We start from the raw sequence: 24,681 nt of genomic DNA, 5'->3' as shown, positions 1-24,681 counted from the left end.
GGAACAGACTTAGTGAAAATGTAGAGCAGGGGTCCCCAACCACCGGGCCGGGGACCGGTATCGGTCCACGAGCCACCTGGTACGGGACCGTCAGAGAAATGAATATTAACGTTTTTAATATTGCCCTCCTACTTGAAATGAGAAAAGCTGTCATAATAATAAAAAATAGTTGCTCTTATGCTTGGGACTTATTTTTTGCCGTCGTGGACATCATCCGTTGAAAATACAGCCCCCGGTTGTCTGTCGCTCTGTGTGCTCTATGGCTGACTGGCGACCAGTCAATAGGGCGTAGTCTGCCTTTCGCCCAAAGTCCACTGGGATAGGCTCTTGAAACCCCTACAACCCTTGCGAGGATACATGGTATTGAATTAAATTGAATTGAAATGAATTGAATTGACCACTTAGTGCACAGATAACAACAAACAAACAAATAAGTAATCAATAAATAATAAATAAATAAATTAGTAGTCCAAGTGAGGTCAGCAGAGCAAAGCGGGCTTTTTCCATCTAAAGTCCAGGATGAGTTCCATGTTTTTGGAGACGTTCAGTGCCAAGTTGTTGAAAGCGCACCACTCGCTGAGTCACTGGACGCAACAACAAACAAACAAACCCGCAGATAATCAAAATATAGTAATGATAAAAAAAATAATCACTAAATAGTAAGAGATAAATAAATCTCATCTCAAATGATTTTCTGAACCGTTTTATCGTCACTAGGGTGGCAGGGGGTGCTGGAGCCTATCCCAACTGACTCTGGGTCAGAGGCAGAGGACACTATGAATTGGTGGCCAGCCAATCGCAGGGCACAAGGAGACGGACAACCATGCACACACACCCATACCTAAGGGAAAATTAGAGCATCCAATCAGCCTACCATGCATGTTTTTGGAATGCGGGAGGAAACTGGAGTATCCGGAGGAAACTCACGCAGGAGAACATGCAAACTGCACGCAGGTGTACTTGACCTGGATTTGAACCCAGGACCAATGTTCCCTCTAATTTTTTGTTTGTCTGGGCAGAAAGACAACCTCCCTGAGCACACTGAGTACCGACCGGTGTGAGCAACATCGTCATTGCTAGCTATGGGCACACACCAGTATCACACCTGCCATAAGCAGGTGTATGTCTACTACACATAAATGATTTAGTAATAATAAAATGTAATGATTAATATCTATGAATGGGCGGCCCGGCGGATGAGTCGTTCGTGCGTCGGCCTCACAACAAAAAAAAGTGATTTTATTTTGTGCGCTCCATATGATTTGCTGTGCGCAGAGAAGACGAGAGTAGTGCGCAATTGCGCATGCGCGCAGCTTAGAGGGAACATTGCCCAGGACCCCAGAGCTGTGAGGCCGATGTGCTAACCACTTGCTCCAGATAAATAAGTGGTCAACAAAATAAATAAGTAGTATAATTAGTCTAGGTGCAGAACTCGAGTTAAGACAGCTCTTGGGAAGAAACTGTCCTTGAGTCTGTTTGTCTTGGCTGTTATGGCTCTGTAGCACCTTCCAGAGGGCAGCATGTTGGAGTGTTGGAAGCCGGGATGTGTATTGTCTTTTATAATGCTCTCCGCCCTTCTAAGCCCCCCGGGACGAATTCTACAGTAAATTGTCTAGTTCGTTCCACGGTCTTTAATATATACTACCAACTAAACTCTTTAGATATGATCCAAGACTGCCAACTTTGCACGGAAAATATGAAAAACACACAAAAAGACAAACAAGATAAACCGTTAAAAAGAATAACAAACACGGAAACAAACATTTTCTCAAAATGAACAACTTCAAATTATTCTCTCTCTCTCTCTCTCTCTCTCTCTCTCTCTCTCCCTCCCTCTCTCTCACTCTCTCTCATCCCCTCTCTCTTTCTTTCACTCTCTCTCACCCTCTCTCTCTCTCTTTCTCTCTCTTTCTCTCACTCTCTCTCTCATCCCCCCTCTCTCTCTCTTTCTTTCACTCTCACACCCTCTTTCTCTCTCTCTCTCTCTCTCTCTCTCTCTCTCTCTCTCTCTCTCTCTCTCTCTCTCACCCCCTCTCTCTCTCCCCCCCTCTCTCTCTCAACAAATATTAGTGAAAACATAATAACTTGAACTACTGATGTAGCATTTTTCCATCTTCACGGCACTCGGGGCGCTTTGACGCTTTATGACTGTTTTTGTTTTTGTTATTTTTGCGGATGACTTTTTTTTGCCAACTACGTGTATCGTGATGTTGTGATATTATTATTGTTTTTATATATATTTGACACATTTTTGAGTGGGAGGAGACTGCATTCTATCCGTTTCTTCATCCAAAGTAATTTAATGGCATATGGTATACTACATCCACGGACGTGCGCTCGTCTTTGACGTCAGTCGGAGTAGAAGCGGAGCGGAGCGGCGCTGCGCACAAGCCCGGCCAGCAGCAGCTCATCTGTCTTGGAAGCAAGAAGCGCAATACCACGGGCAAAGATTACCATTTAGGTACGTTTTACACCTCTACGCATTGATTTTCACGCCTTTTATGAATTCACAATACAAAGTGAAGGTGCGTGACATCCGTATGTGAACCCACGATGCAGCTTGCTTAGCTTGCCACATCCTTGAATGGTGCAGTACTGTACACCCACAGTCATATTTAGCTTTCTATACCATCATGAGAAATATTTAATTTTTGCAAAATTATGCCTTCTGTTTCAGAACTTATTTTTTGCACATCTTTAGAAATGTATTAAAAAATGTAATATGTAATTAATCAAAAATATTGCATTGACTTCACAGTGGAATTATATATATATATATATATATATATATATATATATATATATATATATATATATATATATATATATATATATTCTATTTGTGTTTTCTTATGAGTGTCCCTGAGTTGCCCTAATTCCGGCTGTCATGTTGCCTGTCAGCAAAAGATGGTCCAGAAGGCTTAAAGTATTGTCACACTTACTTGGGTCTCTTGAAATGTGCTTTAGAAATCATGTATGTATTATTAAATTATTTAGGCCCTCTTAGTGGCGGCCCGGTGGAGCGAGTGGTTAGCGCATTGGCTTCACAGCTCCGAGGTCCTGGGATCAGATCCAGGTCGGTCCACCTGTGTGGAGTTTGCATGTCTCTCTGGGCCTGCGTGTGTTTCCTCCGGGTAGTCCAGTTCTCTCACACATTCCAAAAACATGCATGGTAGGCTGATTGGAGACTCTAAATTGCCCCTAGGTATGGGTGTGAGTGTGCATGATTGTCCGTCTGCTTGTGCCCTGCGATCGGCTGGCCACCGATACAGGGTGTCCCCCGCCTCTGGGCTCCTAGCGTGGGTTCTCTCTAGGTACTCAGGCTTCCACCCACATTGCTAAAGTATGCAAGTTAGTTTAACTGAAAATTAATTTCACAATTGGTTTGAATCTGAGGTGGGCCGGTGGTTTGAGTGGTTAGCACGTCAGCCTCACAGTTCTAGGGCCCTGGGTTCAAATCCATGTCGGTCCACCTGTATGGAGTTTGCCTGTTCTCCCTGGGCCTGTGTGGGTTTTCTCCGGCCAGTCTGGTTTCATCCCACATTCCAAAGACATGCACGGTAGGTTGATTGGACACTCTAAATTGCCCCCTAGGTATGAGTGTGGGCGTGAATGGTTGTTTGTCTCCTTGTGCCCTGCGATTGGCTGGCCACCGATTCAGGGTGTCCCCCGCCTCTGGCCCGAAGTCAGCTGGGATTGGCTCCAGCACCATCCATGTTTATGCTAATTGAAAATTTAAATTTTCATAGGTGTCAACGTGAGTGTATGGGGTGTTCTTTAACCTCCTAGGACCTCATTGTGGACATCACATTTTTAGTTGTCACAAGACTATACAGTGGTACCTCGAGATACGAGCTTAATTCATACCGGGACTGGGCTCGTATGTCGATATTTTCGTAACTCGAACGAACGTTTCCAATTGAAATGAACTAAAAACAAATTAATTCGTTCCAACCCTCTGAAAAAACACCAAAAACCGGATATTGGATTGGGAAAAAAAAGTTTTATTTCTTCTAATTCACCATCTATTAACAAAGTAACACATAACTAGTGGTTTAATATTACTAAAATGTGTTTAATAGAACTAGAATTAGACGGATTTCGCGGAGCGTAGAGAGAGAGGGACATAGAGAGGAGCGGGGGAGACTTTTTGCACAGGTGAATTGTAATATAACAAACAAATTTAAATGAACTTGGATTACAATGCAGACACACTCAAAAATAAGTTTAATCTAGCCTTACACTAAACTTAATTCTAATTTTGTTTTACATTTGTATACATTTTTCCCGGCCGAGTTGGGTCTGTTTGCCCCGCCTCCACACTGACTTTCAGTCAATATCGAGGGTTGTTTGAGTTTGTATTCCCTTCAAAATATTCCGAAAATGATGCACACAAATGTCCTCACAATAGGATAACACACGACCACTTGCCAACGAGAAGTAGTCTTGAATAAGCGATCGCTCCGCCAACGGGAGCTAACAGGCTAAGGGGGAAAACACTGAAAAAATGCAATGCTCCAACCAGTGCTCGCAGAGACATTACAAAGAGGGAGTTGCGACCAGAGACATTACAAAGAGGTAGTTATGACCTGAGACATTACACGAGAGAGTTGCGGGGAGAGAGCCAGTGCCCCTGATGTTCTTATGAGCAGCCAACGAGAAGTAATATATACTCCTAAATATACATGAACAAATAAAAATACATGCCTTGCAAGAGTCTGGTTCTTAGGAGGTTAAATGACCAGAAATTAGCTGGGCATTTATGGGATACTATAGAAAATGGATGGATGTCATTTTTGACTGTCATTCAATGGACTCAAAGCAGAGTTGCACTGAGCATTCATCACAACAGGTTTAGTCAAGTAATGGATCTATTTTTAAAGAGTACCTAGAGCATACTCTCTGCGGTCCAAATATAATTATGAATATTGAATGCCACAACACAATTCAAGTAGAAACCCAATTCTTAGTCCAGCCTATACCACAATGCTTAAGTGGTATAAGACAGAAAGTCAGCATTTCAGTGATTGCTTTGTTTTGGGAAAGGCTAACAACTGAATTGAGCACGCTGCTTTTCTTGTCTCCTTGCAGCGGTACTGTGGCAAATCAAATCAGTGCGACAGGATGCCTCTAGGAGAGGACGGCAATGGGTGGAAGAAGAAGACAGTCGACATTAAAGAGCATTATGACTTCAAAGAAGTACTCGGCACGTAAGTTGGAAAGCCCGAATCATATCATAGCTTGCAAAGTGTGTTGTTGCTTAAAAAGTGTAGTTGTGTAGCCCACTTGGTTTTGTTTTAGACTCCACCTAGGACTTTTTGGTAATGCTGGCAAACACTGTGACCAAAATGATAGGTGTTATGCATCTTAGTCTTCGTAAATTGGCATAGAATGACAGTCGACTATTTAGCAGGTATTTTATCGAGTTTCTCTAGTGTCGCGGGGGGTGCTGGAGCCTATCCCAGCTGACTTTCGGCCACGAGATGGGGCGACACCCTGAATCGGAGGCCAGCCGATCGCAGGGCACGAGAAGACGAACAACCAGTCACGCTCATACTCATACCTAGGGTGTCCAAACAGCCTATGATGCATGTTTTTGGAATGTGGGAGGAAAGTGCAGTACCCGGAGAAAACCCCCATACACACATACACATACACATACACATACACATACACATTCACATACACATACACATACACACACACACACACACACACACACACACCCACACCCACACACCCACACACAGGTAAGCGCAGTACCCGGAGAAAACCCACATACACACATACACATATGTATTCAGTACATAGTATAGTATTTTGCAATGGATATATATTTATTTATTTATATTTTGCAGTGAGGCCTATGACATCTTAACTAGAAATGCCTCCGATTCGATCACATTATTTTTCAGGGGTTTGGAATCAGGTAAAAAAGTTAGGAGTTTTATAAAGTTTTTGTTTACAATTTGATTGGGAGGTCTCGCTGTGATGAAATGATCCCTCCATTCAATCTAAATGCATTTTAAAACCCAATCTTTTTTTTACCTGATGTCCCAACACATGATCGTATCTGAGACATCGCTAATTAGGAAGGCCACCAGCAGGCATTCTAAATAAATGTGGTTTTGCCACCCAAATAGCCAATTCAATTTTAATGACAATGCAATACAATACAAATTGATTTGATTCTCCCACAATTCGATTTGATTTGATAATACGTATATATTTAACACAATTATGCATTATATTATATCATATTTATTGCATGTAGCAATAAAAAAATAAGCACTTTTGATGCTTTTGAGAATTTTGTTGCTTAAAAGTTTCAGATATTTCAATGAAAACTTTCTTTTTTTTTAAGAAAATGTCATATCCTAAAGATGACGATAATCAATGATGTTTAAAAATTTGATACTTTCAATTTATTTGGCCTTAATCAATATACCTGTCCAAATAAATGCATTGTATTCCCCAAAACAGGAAAAATCGTTAGGGTGCACCTTTAACTTGGGACGCAAATAATTCCCTTAAAAGACGCTAGCATTGTTGTTCTGTTTCATGAACTAATAAAGCCTGCTCAAACTAGGGACGAAACGTCTAATGACAACCAAAACAGTCCAGTTGCCATCGTATCAATTGCCTATTGAATGAAGTGAATTGGATAATTGAGACTTGGTAGCAGTCAGCCCGGTGGAGCGAGTGGTTAGTGCATCGACCTCACAGCTCTGGGGTCCTGGGTTCAAATCCAGGTCATGTCCGTCTGTGTGGAGTTTGCATGTTCTCCCCGGGCCTGCATGGGTTTCCTCTGGGTACTCCGGTTTTCTCCCACATTCCAAAATCGTGCATGGTAGGCTGATTGGACACTCTAAATTGCCCCTAGGTATGGATGTGAGTGTGTATGGTTGTCCGTCTCATTGTGCCCTGTGATCAGCTGGCCATCGATTCAAGGTGTCCCCCGCCTCTGGCCCGGATACAGCTGGGATTGGCTCCAGCACACCCCGCGACCCAAATGAAGATAAAGGAGTCCAGAAAATTAGATGAGATGAGACTTGGTAGCTTCGCCACTCAGTTAAATAGCACAGTTAGTGGGTGAGTTAAGTAGTTAACAAGCTTGTGCCTACTGTGTGCTACTATTTTACTTCATTTATTGATAGTGATGTCACATTATCACTTTTAGTTCTCACAAACCTTTTACTTTTACTGTAACATTATTCTTGATTATACAATGCACATAGGTTGAATGTGGAGTCATATTGTTAATATTGCTGGACCTGGTGCAAACATGTCTATGAAAAGCTTCTTACGGGCTTGGAAAGAAGATTACAGAGAAGCTTTCAGTGCATGAGGTTAATTGATTTATGTTGAAATATTATATTCAATTCTGGCTAATCCTCACAGTTTGAAACTCAGTCGGTGTCAGGTCGAAGTGTCCTCATTCAAGTGGATGAGACAGGAAGGTGCTTGTTTCGTGTTTTCCTAGTGACACAAACAGACACTGCAGTAAAAGACATAATGCATATAATGATTAGTGTTGATAAAATGCTTGTGTCTCTTTTGGCTTGAAGCATCTTAAACCACTATTAGAGAGAGCTACATTGTGCTCAGTTCAATTGGTAATGTTGAGAGAGCCATTGCATTCGATACTAAAGATTAGTTGTCTGCTACTCACACAGTCAATCATTTAGCTTGTACATTTGTAAAAGTTCTACTGTCGGTAATTTAGCAGATTAATTTCTATTATTAGTATTGTCAGTCCTATAGTAAAGTTAATTAGGCAGACATTTTGCAGAATAGAATGCTGCAACTACAAAATAAAGTACAATCATTTGCAGTCTTTTCAATTTTCCTGACTTTTTCCATAGAATTGACAGTGCAGTTTATAATCCACTGTATGCATTCTTAATGACCTCAAAGCTGTTTTGTTGGAGCACAACTGTATTTTACTGTTTCAGTAAAGTGCTCAAGACACCCATTCAACAAACTCATAAATAAAACAAATAATTAAAAATATATAAATAAAAAATAAATTAATAACTAACTAAAACTATCACTGATGAAAAGATAAAAACAAATAACGTCTATGATGTGTGCATACAAATAAATCCTTCACTAAAATATATGATTGGTAACTTGTCACCAGTGGCAAAACGTTTCTTGTTAAGAACAGGAATTTGTTTTTTTTGCATGTTTTTATTCACATGAAAAATGAATGTGTACATTTTGAACCGTAAATATTCAGCTTTGCTTCACTGTTATTTGCAAGAGGGGTACATTGACAAAGTGAAAATAGTCATACATACTTTTTGCTTTCTCTATCATATTTTTCCCATTTAGTTACACGCACATATAGACCTATAAGGTGCATCATAATACAATATCTCATAAACTGTTTTGTAATGAACAAAGTAATTTATATTTACTGTATTATGATACAATTGTCATGTATAACATTGTTATGTTGGGAATACACTTTAGTTGAATCTAAGGATTGTATTTTTTGCCACACTAAATGCCATAATGTGGCTACCAACAAAAAAAGAGAAACAAACATATATAAGTCACAAGTATAATTTTTCAATGAGAAAATCCCCTCCCAAAAAACAGACATGCCATTTTGAAAGGCATTTAAAATGTAAAAAACTTAAAATAAAAAAAGTAAAATAATAATAAAAATAACAATAGAGGTAACAACAGGCTAAATATGTATTTTTTTTCTTTTTTTTTTTACAAAAAGAAAGGGAAAAGCGATTCTGTAGGCCTAGCAGCTTAGTGGTTAGCGCATCAGCCTCACAGCTCTGGGGCCCTGGGTTCAAATCCAGGTCGGTCCACCTTTGTGGAGTTTGCATGTTCTCCCGGGGACTCTGGTTTCCTCCCACATTCCAAAAAATGCATGGTAGGCTGATTGGACACTCTAAATTGCCCCTAGGTATGATTGTGACTGTGTCGATGCTTGTCCGTCTCTGGGATAGGCTTCAGCAACACCCGCGACCCTTGTGAGGATAAAGCGGTTCAGAAAATTAATGATGAAGGCAATTCTATGCTAAGAGGATAAACCAGAAGTCCACCTACAGTCTTGCGGTTCAGTGTATAAATAACATGTGAGCTGATATGATAATGTGTGAATAATTTCAGACATGCTGCCTCGTGGTGTAGTGGTTCACTCACCTGACTTTGGTGCTGGCAGGCATGGGCTCAATTCCTGCTGGTGGCGGTATGATTGGGGTGCGGGTGGTCGTTTGTCTCTCTGTGTGCCCTACAACTGACTGATGACCAGTCTAGGGTGTAGTCTGCCTTTTGCCCGAAGACAGCTGGGTTAGGCTCCAGCAACCCCCGCAACCCTTTCGAGGATGGTATGGAAGATGAAGATGACGAATAATTTCAGACATAAGTCAAACTGGAGTAAAACTCGCATCCCCAACAAAACTATAAAAAACTGTGATTTATTGACCGGAAAATACAGTATATTTTACAATGGGCAAAAAGAGTACTATACACATGCTTTTCGCAGCTTTTTGTAACTATTCTCATGATATTTATTGCTGTTCAGGAAGATACTAGTTGAGTGTACAAAATCGATAACATCAATTATAATGCCTCTATTTAGCCATGCTTTGAGAGGCTCTATGTTAGGCTCTTAAGAAAATCTCAACCAAGCCAAATGCTCAGAGGCAACCCCGCAGAGAGCGAAGTCTCTTGAGAGGAATGAGCAAGTTGATGTTTAATTACACGTGTCTCACAGCAACAGTAGCACAATGTGACTTGGCACATGCTCTCAAAGCATGTTTTGGTTTTATGGTGGGAGAGCATTCATTCTGGAATGTTCCTGTAATCTGGGTGTCCACCTGTGAGGCGTTCAGATACACCTGATGGTCACTCAGCCCCTTTCTGGTCTCACAGCTTTCCTATGGTTGCCCTCCAGACGCTGTGTAAATACACGCCATTCTCCCCCTCGACATAGTGCATAATGCAGAATAGTCTCTTTCAGTAAACAGCTATGCTAGATTTGCATTATCTATTATTGAACGGGTTAAATATAGCTTTTTCTTTCTTTTTTAAGGCAGCTGTTCCGGTAAAGTGGCCTCATCTCTTGAGCTTTCTTAGTCCCTACCAACCCATTGCTTTTTCAGTATTGTAGCCATTTTGAATTTTTCATCCAATATTTAACACGCAAGCCACATACAAAAAGTACAACCAAATTACCAGTAAAGCATGCTGCTTTGTTGAATCATCACACTACTCATCTAAAAATTAATTCTGTTCAGCTCACGGCATCTTGCACGAATGCCTCATCATAACGCTTGGAACAAATAATATATGCAACATTTTGTTTTTGATCCCATATATGAAAGACTCATAAACTAAAGAAAATTCCACTTGCACAAAATATACATATATGCAATGTTCCCTCTAATTTTTAGTTTGTCTGGACAGAAAGACAACCTCCCTGAGCACACTGAGTACCGGTGTGAGCAACATCATCATTGCTCGCTATGGGCACACATAAATTTTATTTTGTGCGCTCCATATGATCTGCTGTGCACAGAGAAGACGAGAGTAGTGCTCAATTGCGCACGCGCGCAGCTTAGAGGGAACATTGCATATATGTACTCAAATATTATTCACAAAAGATCGAAATCTGTGATATTCATGGGAATTCAGGCGCCATCTCACGATAACGTGAGTGCCACAGAAACATGAAAATGGCACATCCCACCGTGACTACCACCTGTGAATAAATGATGAATAAGTAGACTCATTGTTTTGATGGTTTTGTCAGAAAACAAATAATTACATTAAAATTGTCGTATGAGTTTGTCTTTTTTCTGCATGAGGACGTTACAAGCTCACAAAAAAAGGAAATAAATATAGTGTTCATGAAAATGGAAACTGTAGACAGATTCCGCGATCCTCGTTGACACGAGTGTTTATTTTGGAAGGAAACCGAAAGTTTTATTTAGTATCAGTGCGAGGTAATTGTGTCAATCTCAGGGATTCCAGCACCCCCTGCGATGCTTCTGAGGAAAAGCGGTACGGCAAATGAATGAATGAATGAATGAATGAAAAGATCATCTCAGTGGCACTAGAGTTAGTATGAAGTCTTGCCAATCCTGTTAAATGCAAGGATTTTGTCAATCCCTGTAGCCATTCATGTGCTATACTACTGCATATCTTAACTAAGGTAAGGGAAATGCTGACCAAGGAACTGAATTGCTTGCCCACACGCCTCTGGAGTCCATCCGCGTGAAAGGAGGCAAATCAGCATGTTTCAGTGTCTTCCCTGTTTTCTGCTGTTTTTTTATGGCGCTGCTGAATTGCTATCTCAAAAGTCAAGTAGTTAGAGAAGGCAGGACCCTGGATCATTCAGCCAAACAAAAAAGAAATGATTCTGAAATCTGTTAACTTTGAACACAACTACACTAAAGTTATAAAAGGGGATGCAATTACATAATTTTAGTTATACTAGGCATGCACATGTTTGTATACTCAGTCCAATATGCCCAACAAATTGAGAGACACAATATTTTTCCGGCTATATTGATAAAAACTTGACACTACATGTAAACCTTTAAGTTTTAACTTCTGAAAAGCTCTTAAAACTGGAGAGGCAAATGGTTGCAATGCCATGAAGTAGTATCATCCTAAACTTCCCTAGAATTGCTAATCTTTGATATCTCTTCAGTTTCCTTAATTTCCCTTTCTCAGATATTTTCCCAACATTTTCCTCCTTCATTTGTCCACTGCTTGATGTTTTTTCCACCCAGGGGAGCTTTCTCTGAGGTGATTCTCGCCGAGGAAAGAAGGACCCAGAGGCTGGTGGCCATCAAGTGCATACCCAAGAAAGCTCTGGAAGGCAAAGAGAACAATGTAGAGAATGAGATTGCAGTACTGCACAGGTGAGCAGACCCCACCCCCGAAAGTTTCTCCCATTGTCCGGTTGAAGCGACGTGTCATTCTCATGGCTTAAACTGAAGCAGATTATATGTGAGAGGTCAAGTAAAAGGGCAACCAAATGCATGGTGTCTGTAGAAACAGTGGGATTGTGCACCGGAAATGTCAGGAGTAAAGAAGATAGACCTATTTTTAGTGCCCCTGTTGCCAGGGCAACAGCACACAGAGACGATGATGGTGTGGAGTTCCCTGCAGCAATGTATTGAAAAGAAGGAGACATAGCGGGTGGATAAGAAGGAATGGGGGTTGGGAAGATATAGACTCAAATTTGAAGTCACTATTAAGCCAATAAAAGAGCATTAGGTGGGAAAGCAACAATCTGGAAGAGCGCAGTTGCTCACCCTGCAATATCCTCCATCATCTGCCACAGTGTTAAGTGACATATTCCCACATGCTGACAAGAGATCGTATGCTGAATGCTTCACACTGCATTTTTAACACTTCCTGCCATTTAATGAAAATCCACGCAATAGTACATTCATCAGCACAACACTGCTGTGTCCTTGCTTTATCGTACACTTGAGGCGTTTCAGTAGTGTCATAGCAAAGCAATACTGTAATGCCATCTGGTGACCACTTTAGTGCAAGCACTGGAGAGATGTTCTATAAAGTATAGTAATTATCCTTTCACAACATTTCCAGAATCAAGCACCCCAATATTGTCACGCTGGAGGACATCTTCGAAAGCACGTCTCATCTGTACCTTGTCATGCAGCTGTGAGTTTTCTCTGTAAATTCATTTCAGTTAAAGGAGGGGAACATTTTGATTTCATTGAATATATTGCTGTGAGAGGCGGCCCGGCGGTAGAGTGGTCGGCGCGTCGGCCTCACCGTAGGGGTCCTGGGTTCAAATCCAGGTCGCTCCACCTGTGTGGAGTTTGCATGTTCTCCTGGGCACTCTGGTTTTCTCCCAAATTCCAAAAACATACATGGTAGGTTGATTGGACACTCTAAATTTCCCTTCGGTATGAGCGTGAATGCTTGTCCATCTCCTTCCTCGTGCCCTGTGATCGGCTGGCCTGAAGTCAGCTGGGATAGGCTCCACCAGGGACAACCGACCATATGCATTCACAATCATTCCGCCACCAGCGGGAATCGAGCCTGCACCTGCCCGCACCAAAGTCAGACGAGTGAACCGCTACACCTTGAGGCGGCTATTCACCAACATTAATCAACTTCTATGGAATGTAATTTTATTAGTCAATACTGGTTCTTACCTGCTTGGATTTAACTTTCCCTTCTGCAGTGCTGGTTGACTGAGATTTTGAAAAAAAAACCTAGCCAAAGACGATTGACTTTGACGACTTTTAATAATGTTTCTATTAGTGCAACAAACAAATGTCACCAAAATGGGCGATTGCACGACCAGTGAAGACTTTCGGGATGTGTTTTTTCGACAAAGACAGAAAGTTCCTGAAATTTCTCCAGCATCTTTTTTATTTACGCTGTTGGAATGCTTGCTGCTCCTTCCTCGTTTGCTTTATTGTTGTATTGCTCCTGGAGTGCCAAGTTTGATTTTATGCACCTCGCTGACTACTTCTTTTCATTCGTGCTGGTAATTTACTACTAGAATATACCTAGCTCCAATCAGCCTAACATGCATGTCTTTGGAATGTGGAAGGAAACCGAAGCACCCAGCCATTCCCGCCGAGGACATACAAACGCCACACAGGTGGAAAGACCAGGACCCCAGAGCTGTGAGGCCGACGGGCTAAACACTTGTACTTAGGTAACATTTTGTGTGTTAAACCCTGCCTATCATGCGTATTTTTTTGGCATGTGGGAGGAAACCAAAGTACTCAAAGAAAACCTACGCAAGGGACCCACCTGGTTTTGAATTCTCGATCCCATAACAGTAAGGCCGACGCGCTAACCAGTTGTCAAGCGGGCCGCCTCCATAGACTATTTGCGTTCAACTTGTCATTTTTGCCTTCAGGTTCTATACCAAAAAGAGACTGTCACTCAGTTACGATCAACATCAGTGTTACTTTTATCGTGCAGTGTATCAGGGGGCGAGCTGTTTGACAGGATTGTGGAGAAAGGCTTCTACACAGAGAGAGATGCCAGCCAGCTCATCCATCAGATCTTGGATGCGGTCAAATATCTCCATGACATGGGGATTGTGCACAGAGACCTGAAGGTAGAAATGGAAAGAACGGAAGCAAAACTGCCTACATTCATTTTACTATCTGGTCTCATAATACCTTTCTATGCAGCCAGAGAATTTGCTGTATTATAGCATGGAAGAAGACTCGAAGATCATGATCAGTGACTTTGGCCTGTCCAAGATTGAGGGAGCAGGCAGCGTTATGTCCACAGCCTGTGGAACTCCCGGATATGTTGGTGAGGCATATACTTACCGGGTGAGCCACCCTTCTCTTTTGTAAGCTCAGCTGTCGCTGGCTCAGCCAACATCTGCTTGTACACATACCCTCCAGAGTGCCTCTCTCATTTACTACTGAGTCAAGTACAAGCGATCCATAAGTACTCTCTACTCTGTTGAACGACACCCGGCAGCTGGTGGAGGTCAAGATGACTTTGAATACAACCCTTACCGATGCGCTATATTTGCATGTGTTGCACAGCTCCTGAGGTGCTTGCCCAGAAGCCATACAGCAAAGCAGTGGATTGCTGGTCCATAGGAGTCATTTCATATATTTTGTGAGTTTTAACTTTTTAAAAAACTTTTTAACAATAAACTGCAGTTTTATTTTAGTTTTGGAAGAAAAGACTACAATATTATTAACAACTTTTGAATGAAGAGGTGGTAATGCTTTGGAATATATATACTTTATATAACGTCTGATATTCAGAAACAAAAGTACACGTCCGGTAGGGTGATTTCTATGAATATGCAGGCAAAGATTTTCCTCCGCCTCTCCAGTATTGTCACCAATGAGCAAATAAGTGTGATAATGACAATGCAAAACATATCACACTTAAAACAAATAACTAAAGGATGCCAGTTATTAGGTCCTCCGGCTCTTCCAACGACGTCTGCTTCACAATAACAATATATCTATTATGAAAATTTAAAGTATTTTTCTGAGTGTCTTATGCAAATGTGCAATCTAAATATTTTCTATTAATATGGGGAAAATGTCCATTTATTTGTTAGTAAAATAATTCTAAACAATTCTAGATCAGTTTACCACACATGATAAAATTTGTGCCCTTGGGAGTTTTCAAAATTGTGATGTTAAGATGCACGATTATAATGTATAATTGATTAAACTTTCAGTCCTAATTATGATAGTATATATTGAATTGTTTGAGAAATGGTGTTGGACAAATTGTGTCTAAAAATAACAATTATGAAAAAATTTAGCACAGAAGAAAAAAATGATTGAACCAGATTATTTCAGACTGCATTTATCAAACCTGGCCATACATAATTTTCCCTGAGCCAATTCATTTGTAGTGCAGGTTTACCTTAAGTTGGTGTTTTATTATTGTATTTGTAATTTTTTTTCAAAACATATTTTCAGACTTTGCGGGTATCCTCCCTTCTATGACGAGAATGACGCCAAGTTGTTTGAGCAGATCCTGAAAGCCGAGTATGAATTTGACTCTCCATACTGGGACGACATCTCTGATTCAGGTACCCCTTGAGTTAATATCGGCAGAAAACAAAATGCTTCAACACATCATTATTGCGAATATAACATTCATTTTTAGCCAAAGACTTCATCTGCCACATGATGGAGAAAGATCATTCCAAAAGGTACACGTGTGAACAGGCCCTGCAGCACCCATGGTAAGAACATTTGATATAGCGTATTTTCTTGCATATATGCCATATTTGTCACAAAAAAATGATGATTGAATTGAGGTTACTGCTTATTGCACACAAATTAGACTTGACATGCACGAAATCCCATAACGCATGACATAACAACATAACAACAATACGGCCGATACGGTCATTTATTTCAAAATAGAGAAAAGATAAACAGATAAAATGCTTAAGAAAATTAATTTTGATGTCAAGAAAAAAAAACGTATAAAACGTGAAAAAAACTCACTTGTGCCTGCCATTGCTCGCTCAGGGCGCCGCCATCTTACCTAGGGCTGACAAACGCGACCGCTACGGACACACTTCCTGGTTGTATTGCTCACGTGACTTCCTTTTGAATTTGTCTACGTGAAGGCAACACCCTTTAGGAATGTGCAATGCAACACACGATCCTTTCGATTTATAGATAATCTCAGAAATACCACGTGCCATGAATTGAAGATTTTCCCTTCAAAGTAACACATTTGCACTCCCTATTAAAACCATGAATATGGAGGTCTCTCATCTCATCTCATTTTCTGAACCGCTTTATCCTAACTAGGGTCGGAAAATTGTGAATCAGGGGGTGTCTTATATGAGAAAAATTGTAAAATTCTGGGAATTTACGGCAATTTTAAGGGTGTGGCTTAAACGCAGAGGCGGCTAATGTGCGAGAAAATACGGTACTACATATGCCTATTCATTCGGGGCAGTCCGAGTGGATAGTGGTTTCTTTCACTTTCCGCACCGCTTATCCTCACAAAGGGCACGTAGAGTACTACCCAGTCAATCGGAAGGGACAATGAAACCACTGGGCCGCCCATATCGTATTTGTCAGTTTATATTTTATTTTGTTCATATATGATTCTTCTTTATGCTTATTATTTATTTTGTTTCATTTGGTTAAAATTAAGACGGCCCGGCAGCTTGAGTGGTTACTGTGTCGGCCTCACAACTCTGGGTTCCTGGGTCCAGGTCGGTCCACCTGTTTGGAGTTTGCATGTTTGCCCCGGGCCTGCGTGGGTTTTCTCTGGGTACTCCGGTTTCCTCCCAAATTCCAAAAACATGCATGGTAGGCTGATTGGACACCCTAAATTGCCCCTAGGCATGAGTGAATGGTTGTCCGTCTCCTCGTGCCCTGCGATCGCCTGGCCACCATTTCAGGGTGTCCCCCGCTTCTGGCCCGAAGTCATCTGGGAGATGTTCCAGCACCCCCCACAACCCTAGTGAGGATAGAGCGATTAAAAAAATGATTCAATGGTTATTATTATTTATCTATATTGTTGTTAATGAATAAATAGGTGTCTATGCAAAATCCTGCATAAATACTGTATTAAATCCTTAATATCAACATTTTGCTTTTCAAGGATTTGCGGGGACACCGCTCTAGACAAGAACATCCACGAATCTGTCAGTGCTCAAATCAAGAAGAACTTTGCCAAAAGCAAGTGGAAGGTCGGTTATTTGGATCAAAGAATACGGGACCAGAGCATAGTTTTCTTAAATTTGTCCACTTTCTCTTTCCAATGCAGCAAGCGTTTAATGCCACGGCAGTGGTACGCCACATGCGTAGGTTGCAGCTAGGGACGAGTGTGGAAGGACCCAGTCAGATCACCCCCACCAGCCCCTGCCATGGAATCCTCCTGCCTGAGGAGGAGGAGGAAGATGAGTTAGGAAATGGCGAGAATGAGAGCTGTGAGTTTGCAAATATCTTCTTTTACCCCATATTCAAGGTCAAATTATAACCCTTTCCCTTTCTGTGTAAATTGAAGTAAATTTACTAACATGTGATGCGAACATCAACATTACAAAAATAAACAGACACCAGCCAAAACATAGCAAAAAAAATGTCTCACATTTTGAATTCTTATTTAAAATAATATGCACGCTATCAGATGGCAGGGTGAAAAAAAGTTGCTGCTGGTCATACGTACACAACCATTCGGGTGAATTTTAAACTGTCCTTTACAAAACTGTTGTAGTATAAATATATCTGGTAAGTACATCTAGAGTGAATAGCTCTCTTGAGGTCATGCCACAGCATCAAAATTTGATTATGGTCAGAACAATGGCCACTCCAGAACAGAAATGAAACAAAAGGGACCACCTCCCCGATCTGCCAATCTAGGGGCACCATCCCTAATCTTGACCCAAAGTTTAAAAGTCGTGTCAGCCAAGAGAACCCCACAACATTTATTCATTCATCTTTCGTACCGCTTATCCTGACAAAGGTCATGGGAGGGTCTGGGCCTATACCAACCATGGGCAGCAGGCAGGGGACACCCAGAATTAGATGCCAGCCACTCACAGGGCACACAATGAAAGGGACAACACTGATAATAACACTACTAGCAAGTGGTAATCTTACCCATACCCACACTGAAGTCAGGTGGAAGAACGACTGCGCCATAGGCACATCTATATCACCCCTGAAGCCTTGCCACCAAGGACCTTTTTATTCCTATACCCTTATCTGATTTCGATATCAATAGCTGGATAGTCATCTCTTGGGGACGGTCCCTCATTGGAATCTTTGAGTCCACATGCTCATGTCAGGCAACCACCACAAGATCATCAAATGTCACTTTCTGTATATCATCTTGTTTTCCTTTGATCCCTGGTGGTCATGGTTTCAGGACTGCACTGGATGACAGGGGACATCCTCACGTGGAGCACTTCCTGTCCTCAAGTTTGCCTCTCTCTCAGAACTGTTGGGGGTTCATCCTGAATATGATAATTACAGGGAGGTATGCAGTAAAGCCAGGGCCACGATTCTACCATCTTAGCAACCAAATAACACAGAACGTCTCCCTTGTATTACTCTACTCCTTGTCTGCACGTGAAAAGAGAGATTATGGATATTATAATTAATGCTCCTTTTACTAACAACATCATCCATCTTTGAACCTTTCCTACGGGAGTGGAGTTCGTCTTAGTCGATAAGAAGGAAACTTTGAGGGTATGCACTGAATACAGTATTTACAATAAGATCACCATCAAGAACTGCTACGCTTGAATCTTCCAAGCATTTTAACTTCACCAGGATGTGATTCTCTTCACTAAACTCAACCTCCATAATGCTTACCATCAATTGAGAATCTAGGTTCGTGAGAACTTCACGGTGGTACATGTGGGAGGTGTAGATGGACCCTTAAAAGGCGTATGGAGTCACTTTCTGAAACTCCCGTAAGCAGCTACATCGATTGCTGGGGTTCGCCAACTTCTAACACTGCTTTATTTGTGGCTACAACACCATCTCTGCTTTTTTCACGGCTGCAGTCCCACTGTGCTGTGTAGCTCTGGCTTGGAAGGAACTGTGACAGATGATCTTAAAGTCATTTGAGACATCTCCACTTTATCACCACACTTTTGCTGAGAGATGCTGCGGCATGACCTCGCGTTCGGATATCCCCCAAAATGTTGTTGAACTGATAGAGTTTGATAAGAGGAATAAGTCATGATTAATCCTGACAGGTCTGCACTATAGGCACTATGGAAGACTGGTTGGCGTGCCAGCCTCACAGCTCTGAGATCAAGTGTTTGTTCGAAATTGAGCTCCAGGCTGCCGCTGTTGAGTTTGCATGTTCTCACAGTGCATCCTACATCCTCAAAAATACTTAGTCTCTGTTGTCCATGGATGTGAACTGGCGACCAGTTTAGCGTATAGCCCAGATCTGCGGCTATATTTAAGTTATTTAAGCTACAGTTGTGGTCAAAAGTTTACATACACTTGTGAAGAACATGGCTCTCTTGAGTTTCCAGTTATTTCTACAACTCAGATTTTTCTCTGATACAGTGATTAGAACAGATACTTCTTTGTCACAAAAAACATTCATGAAGTTTGGTTCTTTTATGACTTTATTATGGGTTAACAGAAAAAGTGATCAAATATGCTGGGTCAAAAATATACATACAGCAACACGAATTAGCAATTTTGGTGACTTAGAAAGTTGTGTCAGTGAAATTAGCTTCATAGCATGGCCTCTTAACATCTTGTGAGTGATTATGAGTGACTACAGCTGGTGACTTCTTTGAGGCCATTTAAATAGGGCTCATTAGATGCAAACGCCCACAAACGCTACAATGGGAAAATCAAAGGAGCTCAGCATGGATATGAAAAAGCGAATCCTTCACTTGAACAAGTCAGGAAAGTCACTTGGAGCCATTTCAAAGCAGCTGCAGGTCCCAAGAGCAACAGTGCAAACAATTGTTTGTAAGTATAAAGTGCATGGCACTGTTTTGTCACTGCCACGATCAGGAAGAAAATGCAAGCCATCACCTGCTGCTGAGATAAAATAGGTCAGGAGGGTGAAGATTCAACCGAGAATCACCAAAAAGCAGATCTGCCAAGAATTAGAGGCTGGAGCCTATCCCAGCTGACTCCAGGCCAGAGGCGGGGGACACCCTGAGTCGGAGGCCAGACGAACACAGGGCACAAGGAGACGAATGATGCATGTTTTTGGAGTGTGGGAGGAAACCAGAGTACCTGGAGGAAACCCACGCAGGCCCGGAGAGAACATGCCAACTCTACACAAATGGACATGACCTGGATTTGAACCCAGGACCCCAGAGCTGTGAGGCTGACACGCTAACCACTCGGGCCGCCTGCAGACCATTGTATTTTTTTCAATTTATATTTAACTGTGTCAATCAATAAAAGTGGGGTGTAGGTCAGCGTTTCAGGCAACGGGAGAGTGTTAGAAGTGTTGTACTGTTATCAAATGTTGGAATGAATAAATGCATATGTATCTGGCGCCTCTCACGTGCAGTGTCCCACTTCAGCGATGACCGCCGTGGAAGCGCTGATGGCAGCACGGATCGGGACAGCCTGAGGAGCTGTACTTACTGCTGCAGACCAGCCAGTCGCATCTGAGCACAACATCTCACAACAGTTATTTTTATTTTTATTATTATTCTTTGTTTTTCTCTAAATAGTGACATTGAGATCCTCTGGAGCACAAAAAGAGCAATTGTCCATCCAGTCTGGCCAGAAAGGCAGAGTAGGGATCAGCTGGCAGCATTATTACTAGCATTTTTGGAAAAATGTCCTAAAATAGTTCACAAATGACATTGTCATGTGTGTCCTTTTTGTTGTCACATTTACCACAGGTTGCAACTGGTCAGTTTCAAACCCCAAGTGAAGCAGGAATTGTTACAATCAAGTCAATTTACCTTTAAAATAAATACAGGAAATGGACTTGTGATGATAGTTTTATTGAACCAAGGCATTGACAGTAGAGCACCTATAAAAAGTTAAGTTGCTGGTTTTGGGTGAAAATGTAGAATTCTAAATTGGTTTGTCTTTTTGTTTCAGGGATTTTTCATCCAAATTTGCTATTTAGCTCCTTGTAAAGAGCAGCTGCATGAAATAAAAGTTAGATGAAAAATACATTGATCTACTAGACACAAGTTTAGAGGTTAAATTAATTTCACCTGTAAAGTTTACATATAGAGCATTTTAGGTTAATCATGAAATTTCATCCAAAAGCCAAATATCCACACTTTTAGTTATTTGTGTATTTTACCTATTGACTACAGAAAAATCACTCAGCACTACCGGACATAAAATCTCATACAGTAGAGTATAGAGAAATAACAAAATAATGACTACTTTTGCAACTAATTAAGTTCAAATGGATAATTTCCTGAAGTATAGCTAATGATCCCACAGTGCAGTTAATTTAACTGACCGACTGAGTGTTTTGTTGCCATATTAAATTTAAAGGGTTGTTCAAAACTCCTCGTGCTCTGGCTCAGACTGGTCTGGCTCACGAGTGGTTCTAACTTGAAAAGTATTTGCGTGTCAGGGGAGAGACTATCTGAAAAGCTACGGAGATTGTATTTTTTAAGGATTTGTTTTATGGCTGTTCTATTTTTAGAGGCTCACACTAAGATCCTTGAGTAGCAAAGGCAGAAAAAGTCCCAAAATATTAATTCCTCTACTTTTCACACGCATTCTGCTCAGAGTTGGGGGGAGATGTAGTCTTATCTGATTTTGGCGAGTGACAAGTTACATTGTGAGTTAAGTTAAAAACGTCATTAACATTAATATGGGAAGGTATCTAAACAATACTTTCAGGGATCTCAGTGTGGGCACTCATCTGCCTGCTCTGTGCTGTGCATCCTCTAGTTGAAGTTGGTCTACTGTTTGCATGACCTGGTTAAATATTTTTACATAAATGAAGATTAATTAGTATACACACACACATCATGAAGACGATTATGATTATCATTATTAACATGATTAATATTGCTACTCTGTTGTGTTGAAAATGATGTACCGCTGTTTTTTGTATTTATTGATTTACCTATAATGTGAAGTGATTAACACCAAAATTAATGTTGAGAAAGTACAAAAACAGCACAGTAGACGTATTGTAAGTCAATTCTTGAAAACTCTCATTTAGTCTGTGCTTTCACCGGGGAACTACTCAATGGACAAAAGTATAAAAATCTAGACATTGCTCTTTCAAGAAGTAAAAATGTAAGAAAATACAGAATTGGTTCACAATTGTAGCTTTAATAGCCCTCTTTACTCAGAAATCCTTCAAAATTCCTGAATCTCAGCTCCAAGAGAATAGCTGCTTTAGCTTTCTATACAGATTTTAATGAAATAGAATGCCGTGGTGTTTTGAGGTAGGAAGGAAATGCCATATGAGGTTTTTACAGAAAGAAAGCAACAAATCTTTTCCTGTCCCTTGCAAACACTTGAGCTCAACTATAGCTCAAGTGTTTGCAGTGCTTCTTAATTATTTAAATTTTTGTTTGCTCACTCCAGCTGCTAGAGTGAGCTCAACTCACTCCACTACAGCCAGCTGTTGACAGAGTGAACAACTCTTTAAATAAGAGGCAACTAATATGGACTAGTAGGAATTCTGGGTAGTGTAAGGAGATTAGAGCTCAATTAAATTAGACTTAACCATATGAGTGGTCCTTTTTAAAGATGGGTCTCCATACTTTTGTCTTTGTCTAATTCATCTCGATGTCTTCTCACTTGTATTAAGATTAGAATTATACATATCCTGATTGGACAGAAGTGGCAACTATAAAAAAAGTATCTAATATATATATATATATATATATATATATATATATATATATATATATATATATATATATATATATATATTTTTTTTTTTGTGTTGTGGTAATGACGACATGGCCTATGTCCGATTATTATTATTATTATATATATATATATATATGCATCTTATAAAAGAAATAGGGTTAAAGGGAAAAATCACTTGAACTTCAGGCCCAAAGCCATACTTATGAAATAGGAAATATTGGGTACATTTTCATCTTTTATTATTTGACTGGGGAAAATATGTTTTCCACAGTCAGAAAAGTAGAAGAAAACATGGGAATGGTGAAATGAAGTCACACAGTCATCACATTTTTCCAGATCGAGTCCCACGTTTTGTTTTATGTTGACCTATGCGTAAAACAATTTAACCATAGAGGTCAGTGAAATAATTTAAAAAAAAAAGCAATCACTCTGTATTTCTACAACTTGTGGAAAATATGCAAACTCTGTGTGAAGGGCTTCATTCAATGTCGAATAGGAATCTTAGGACCACTTTGATATTTACCATTATTATATGTTGTTGATTCTTATTTTACTCATCGTCCACATCCAAAATGCATAAAAGAAGCACTTGTATATTACATATAAATATATATAGTAAATACAAGTATATATTGTATATCTTTTTTGTAAAGCTGTTTTGATCTACAAACATATGGATGCAATGCATCATGGGTTATGGAACAAAATGTATGAGAATACAATGATTTGTAACCACCGTAAGAAAGAACTCAAATAAATATTCCTTGTCTATGCATACAGTGTGCATTTATATGGGGGTCACTGAGTGCTATCAAAATAGCAAATAATAAACACATCAACAATCAAAACACTACTACTACTGTGAATTCTTTAAAATAGACTTTATCAATCTAAAGACAACATTTCTTCCATTGATTTTAGAACAGTTTTAATTGTTAACTACAGTGTAATGTAAAAAAATATCCCAAGTGAAACCCAACAATTTGAAGACCTTTTTGCACTAGAAGGAGCCAAGTGTGAGCACGACCAAATTTGGTTTTGCCAACAGCAGCATATCAGAGTTAGGGATAGCCAGGATTTTTGTTTAGAAATACAAAGTAGAAGTTGCACTAGAAAGTTACTACATCTTTGGACAAAGGGGATCATGCAAGAACGTGGATCGTTTAACCTCGATTTTAAGCAACAGTTTAAAAGCCTTTTAGGTGAACTGAAGCACAGTTAAACGTAAGATAAAAAAAATGCATTTACCAAGCCTTACTCCATTGTCCTTATGGCATTACTTGTGAATATGCCCACCAAAATAGCAATCCAAATCTCTCCAACTGTCCTTCTAGTATTGGACTTACCATCTGCTGTTTTTACCACACTGCCCCAAATGCCCACCAATGCACCTATGTGCTGGTACTGACCCCTTACTATGTACACAATTAATGGTTGGACGGGGTTGGCGAAAAGACAGGCAGGGGATCCGACTTGGGGCACGCATACATACTTCCTGGGACTTAAGCAAAGGGTCATGAGTCAGAGAACAAAATCTATAATCATGTACGGGACACCAGATATACAACTAATGGAATAAACCAGATGAGTTGATTGGGTGACGTGGTGGTGCGTCCTTTGGACCTTTATAAGGGTGACTCATGATGGTGATTGCTGTCACCTGTGGCCGTTCCACCTGTCTGACGTTCGGCCTGCAATCAAATAAAAACACTTCCACTTGCTCTGGGTTAGGTAGGTCTCAGCAGGGAGGGGCACAGGCTGTTGCTTGTGTTAGTGTGAAAAGGCCTTCTGATTGGATTAGTCAAGGCTTGAGGCTAACCTCCAGTTAACACTTCTTAGGCGCTTGTGAGTAGTTTAACCTTGCCTCATCACAATTTACCGAGTT

General features: G+C 40.6%; 1 protein-coding gene across 2 annotated transcripts; it reads left to right on the top strand.

Moving 5' to 3' along the window:
- Nucleotides 1-2,112: 2,112 nt before the first annotated feature.
- On the top strand, nt 2,113-22,797 carry camk1a (calcium/calmodulin-dependent protein kinase Ia). Of its 2 annotated transcripts, none has more exons than XM_077603698.1 (12): nt 2,113-2,461; nt 5,092-5,210; nt 11,766-11,897; nt 12,595-12,669; nt 13,954-14,092; nt 14,169-14,295; nt 14,538-14,613; nt 15,441-15,553; nt 15,631-15,709; nt 17,095-17,182; nt 17,260-17,422; nt 20,510-22,797. In XM_077603698.1, the coding sequence occupies exons 2-12, from the start codon at nt 5,125-5,127 to the stop codon at nt 20,557-20,559; spliced, it is 1,128 nt and encodes a 375-aa protein (XP_077459824.1). In that variant the 5' UTR covers nt 2,113-2,461; nt 5,092-5,124; the 3' UTR covers nt 20,560-22,797. The 2 variants fall into 2 exon arrangements, with proteins under 2 accessions (XP_077459824.1, XP_077459823.1); XM_077603697.1 differs by having other exon boundaries at nt 20,497-22,797.
- The last annotated feature ends 1,884 nt before the right edge of the window (nt 22,798-24,681 follow it).

The sequence above is a fragment of the Stigmatopora argus genome, chromosome 6 (assembly GCF_051989625.1).
Source record: "Stigmatopora argus isolate UIUO_Sarg chromosome 6, RoL_Sarg_1.0, whole genome shotgun sequence".
In the NCBI taxonomy this organism is placed as follows: Eukaryota; Metazoa; Chordata; class Actinopteri; order Syngnathiformes; family Syngnathidae; genus Stigmatopora; species Stigmatopora argus.
Note: the sequence above shows the minus strand (reverse complement) of the source record. Positions and strands in the feature narration are given on the sequence as shown.

Bases quoted from the DNA above. Each gene is read 5' to 3' on its own strand.
- camk1a (XM_077603697.1), top strand. From the start codon at position 5,125: ATGCCTCTAGGAGAGGACGGCAATGGGTGGAAGAAGAAGACAGTCGAC. The intron at 11,898-12,594 runs GTGAGCAGACCC...CAACATTTCCAG, and splicing joins GAGATTGCAGTACTGCACAG to AATCAAGCACCCCAATATTG. The intron at 15,710-17,094 runs GTAAGAACATTT...TTGCTTTTCAAG, and splicing joins CAGGCCCTGCAGCACCCATG to GATTTGCGGGGACACCGCTC.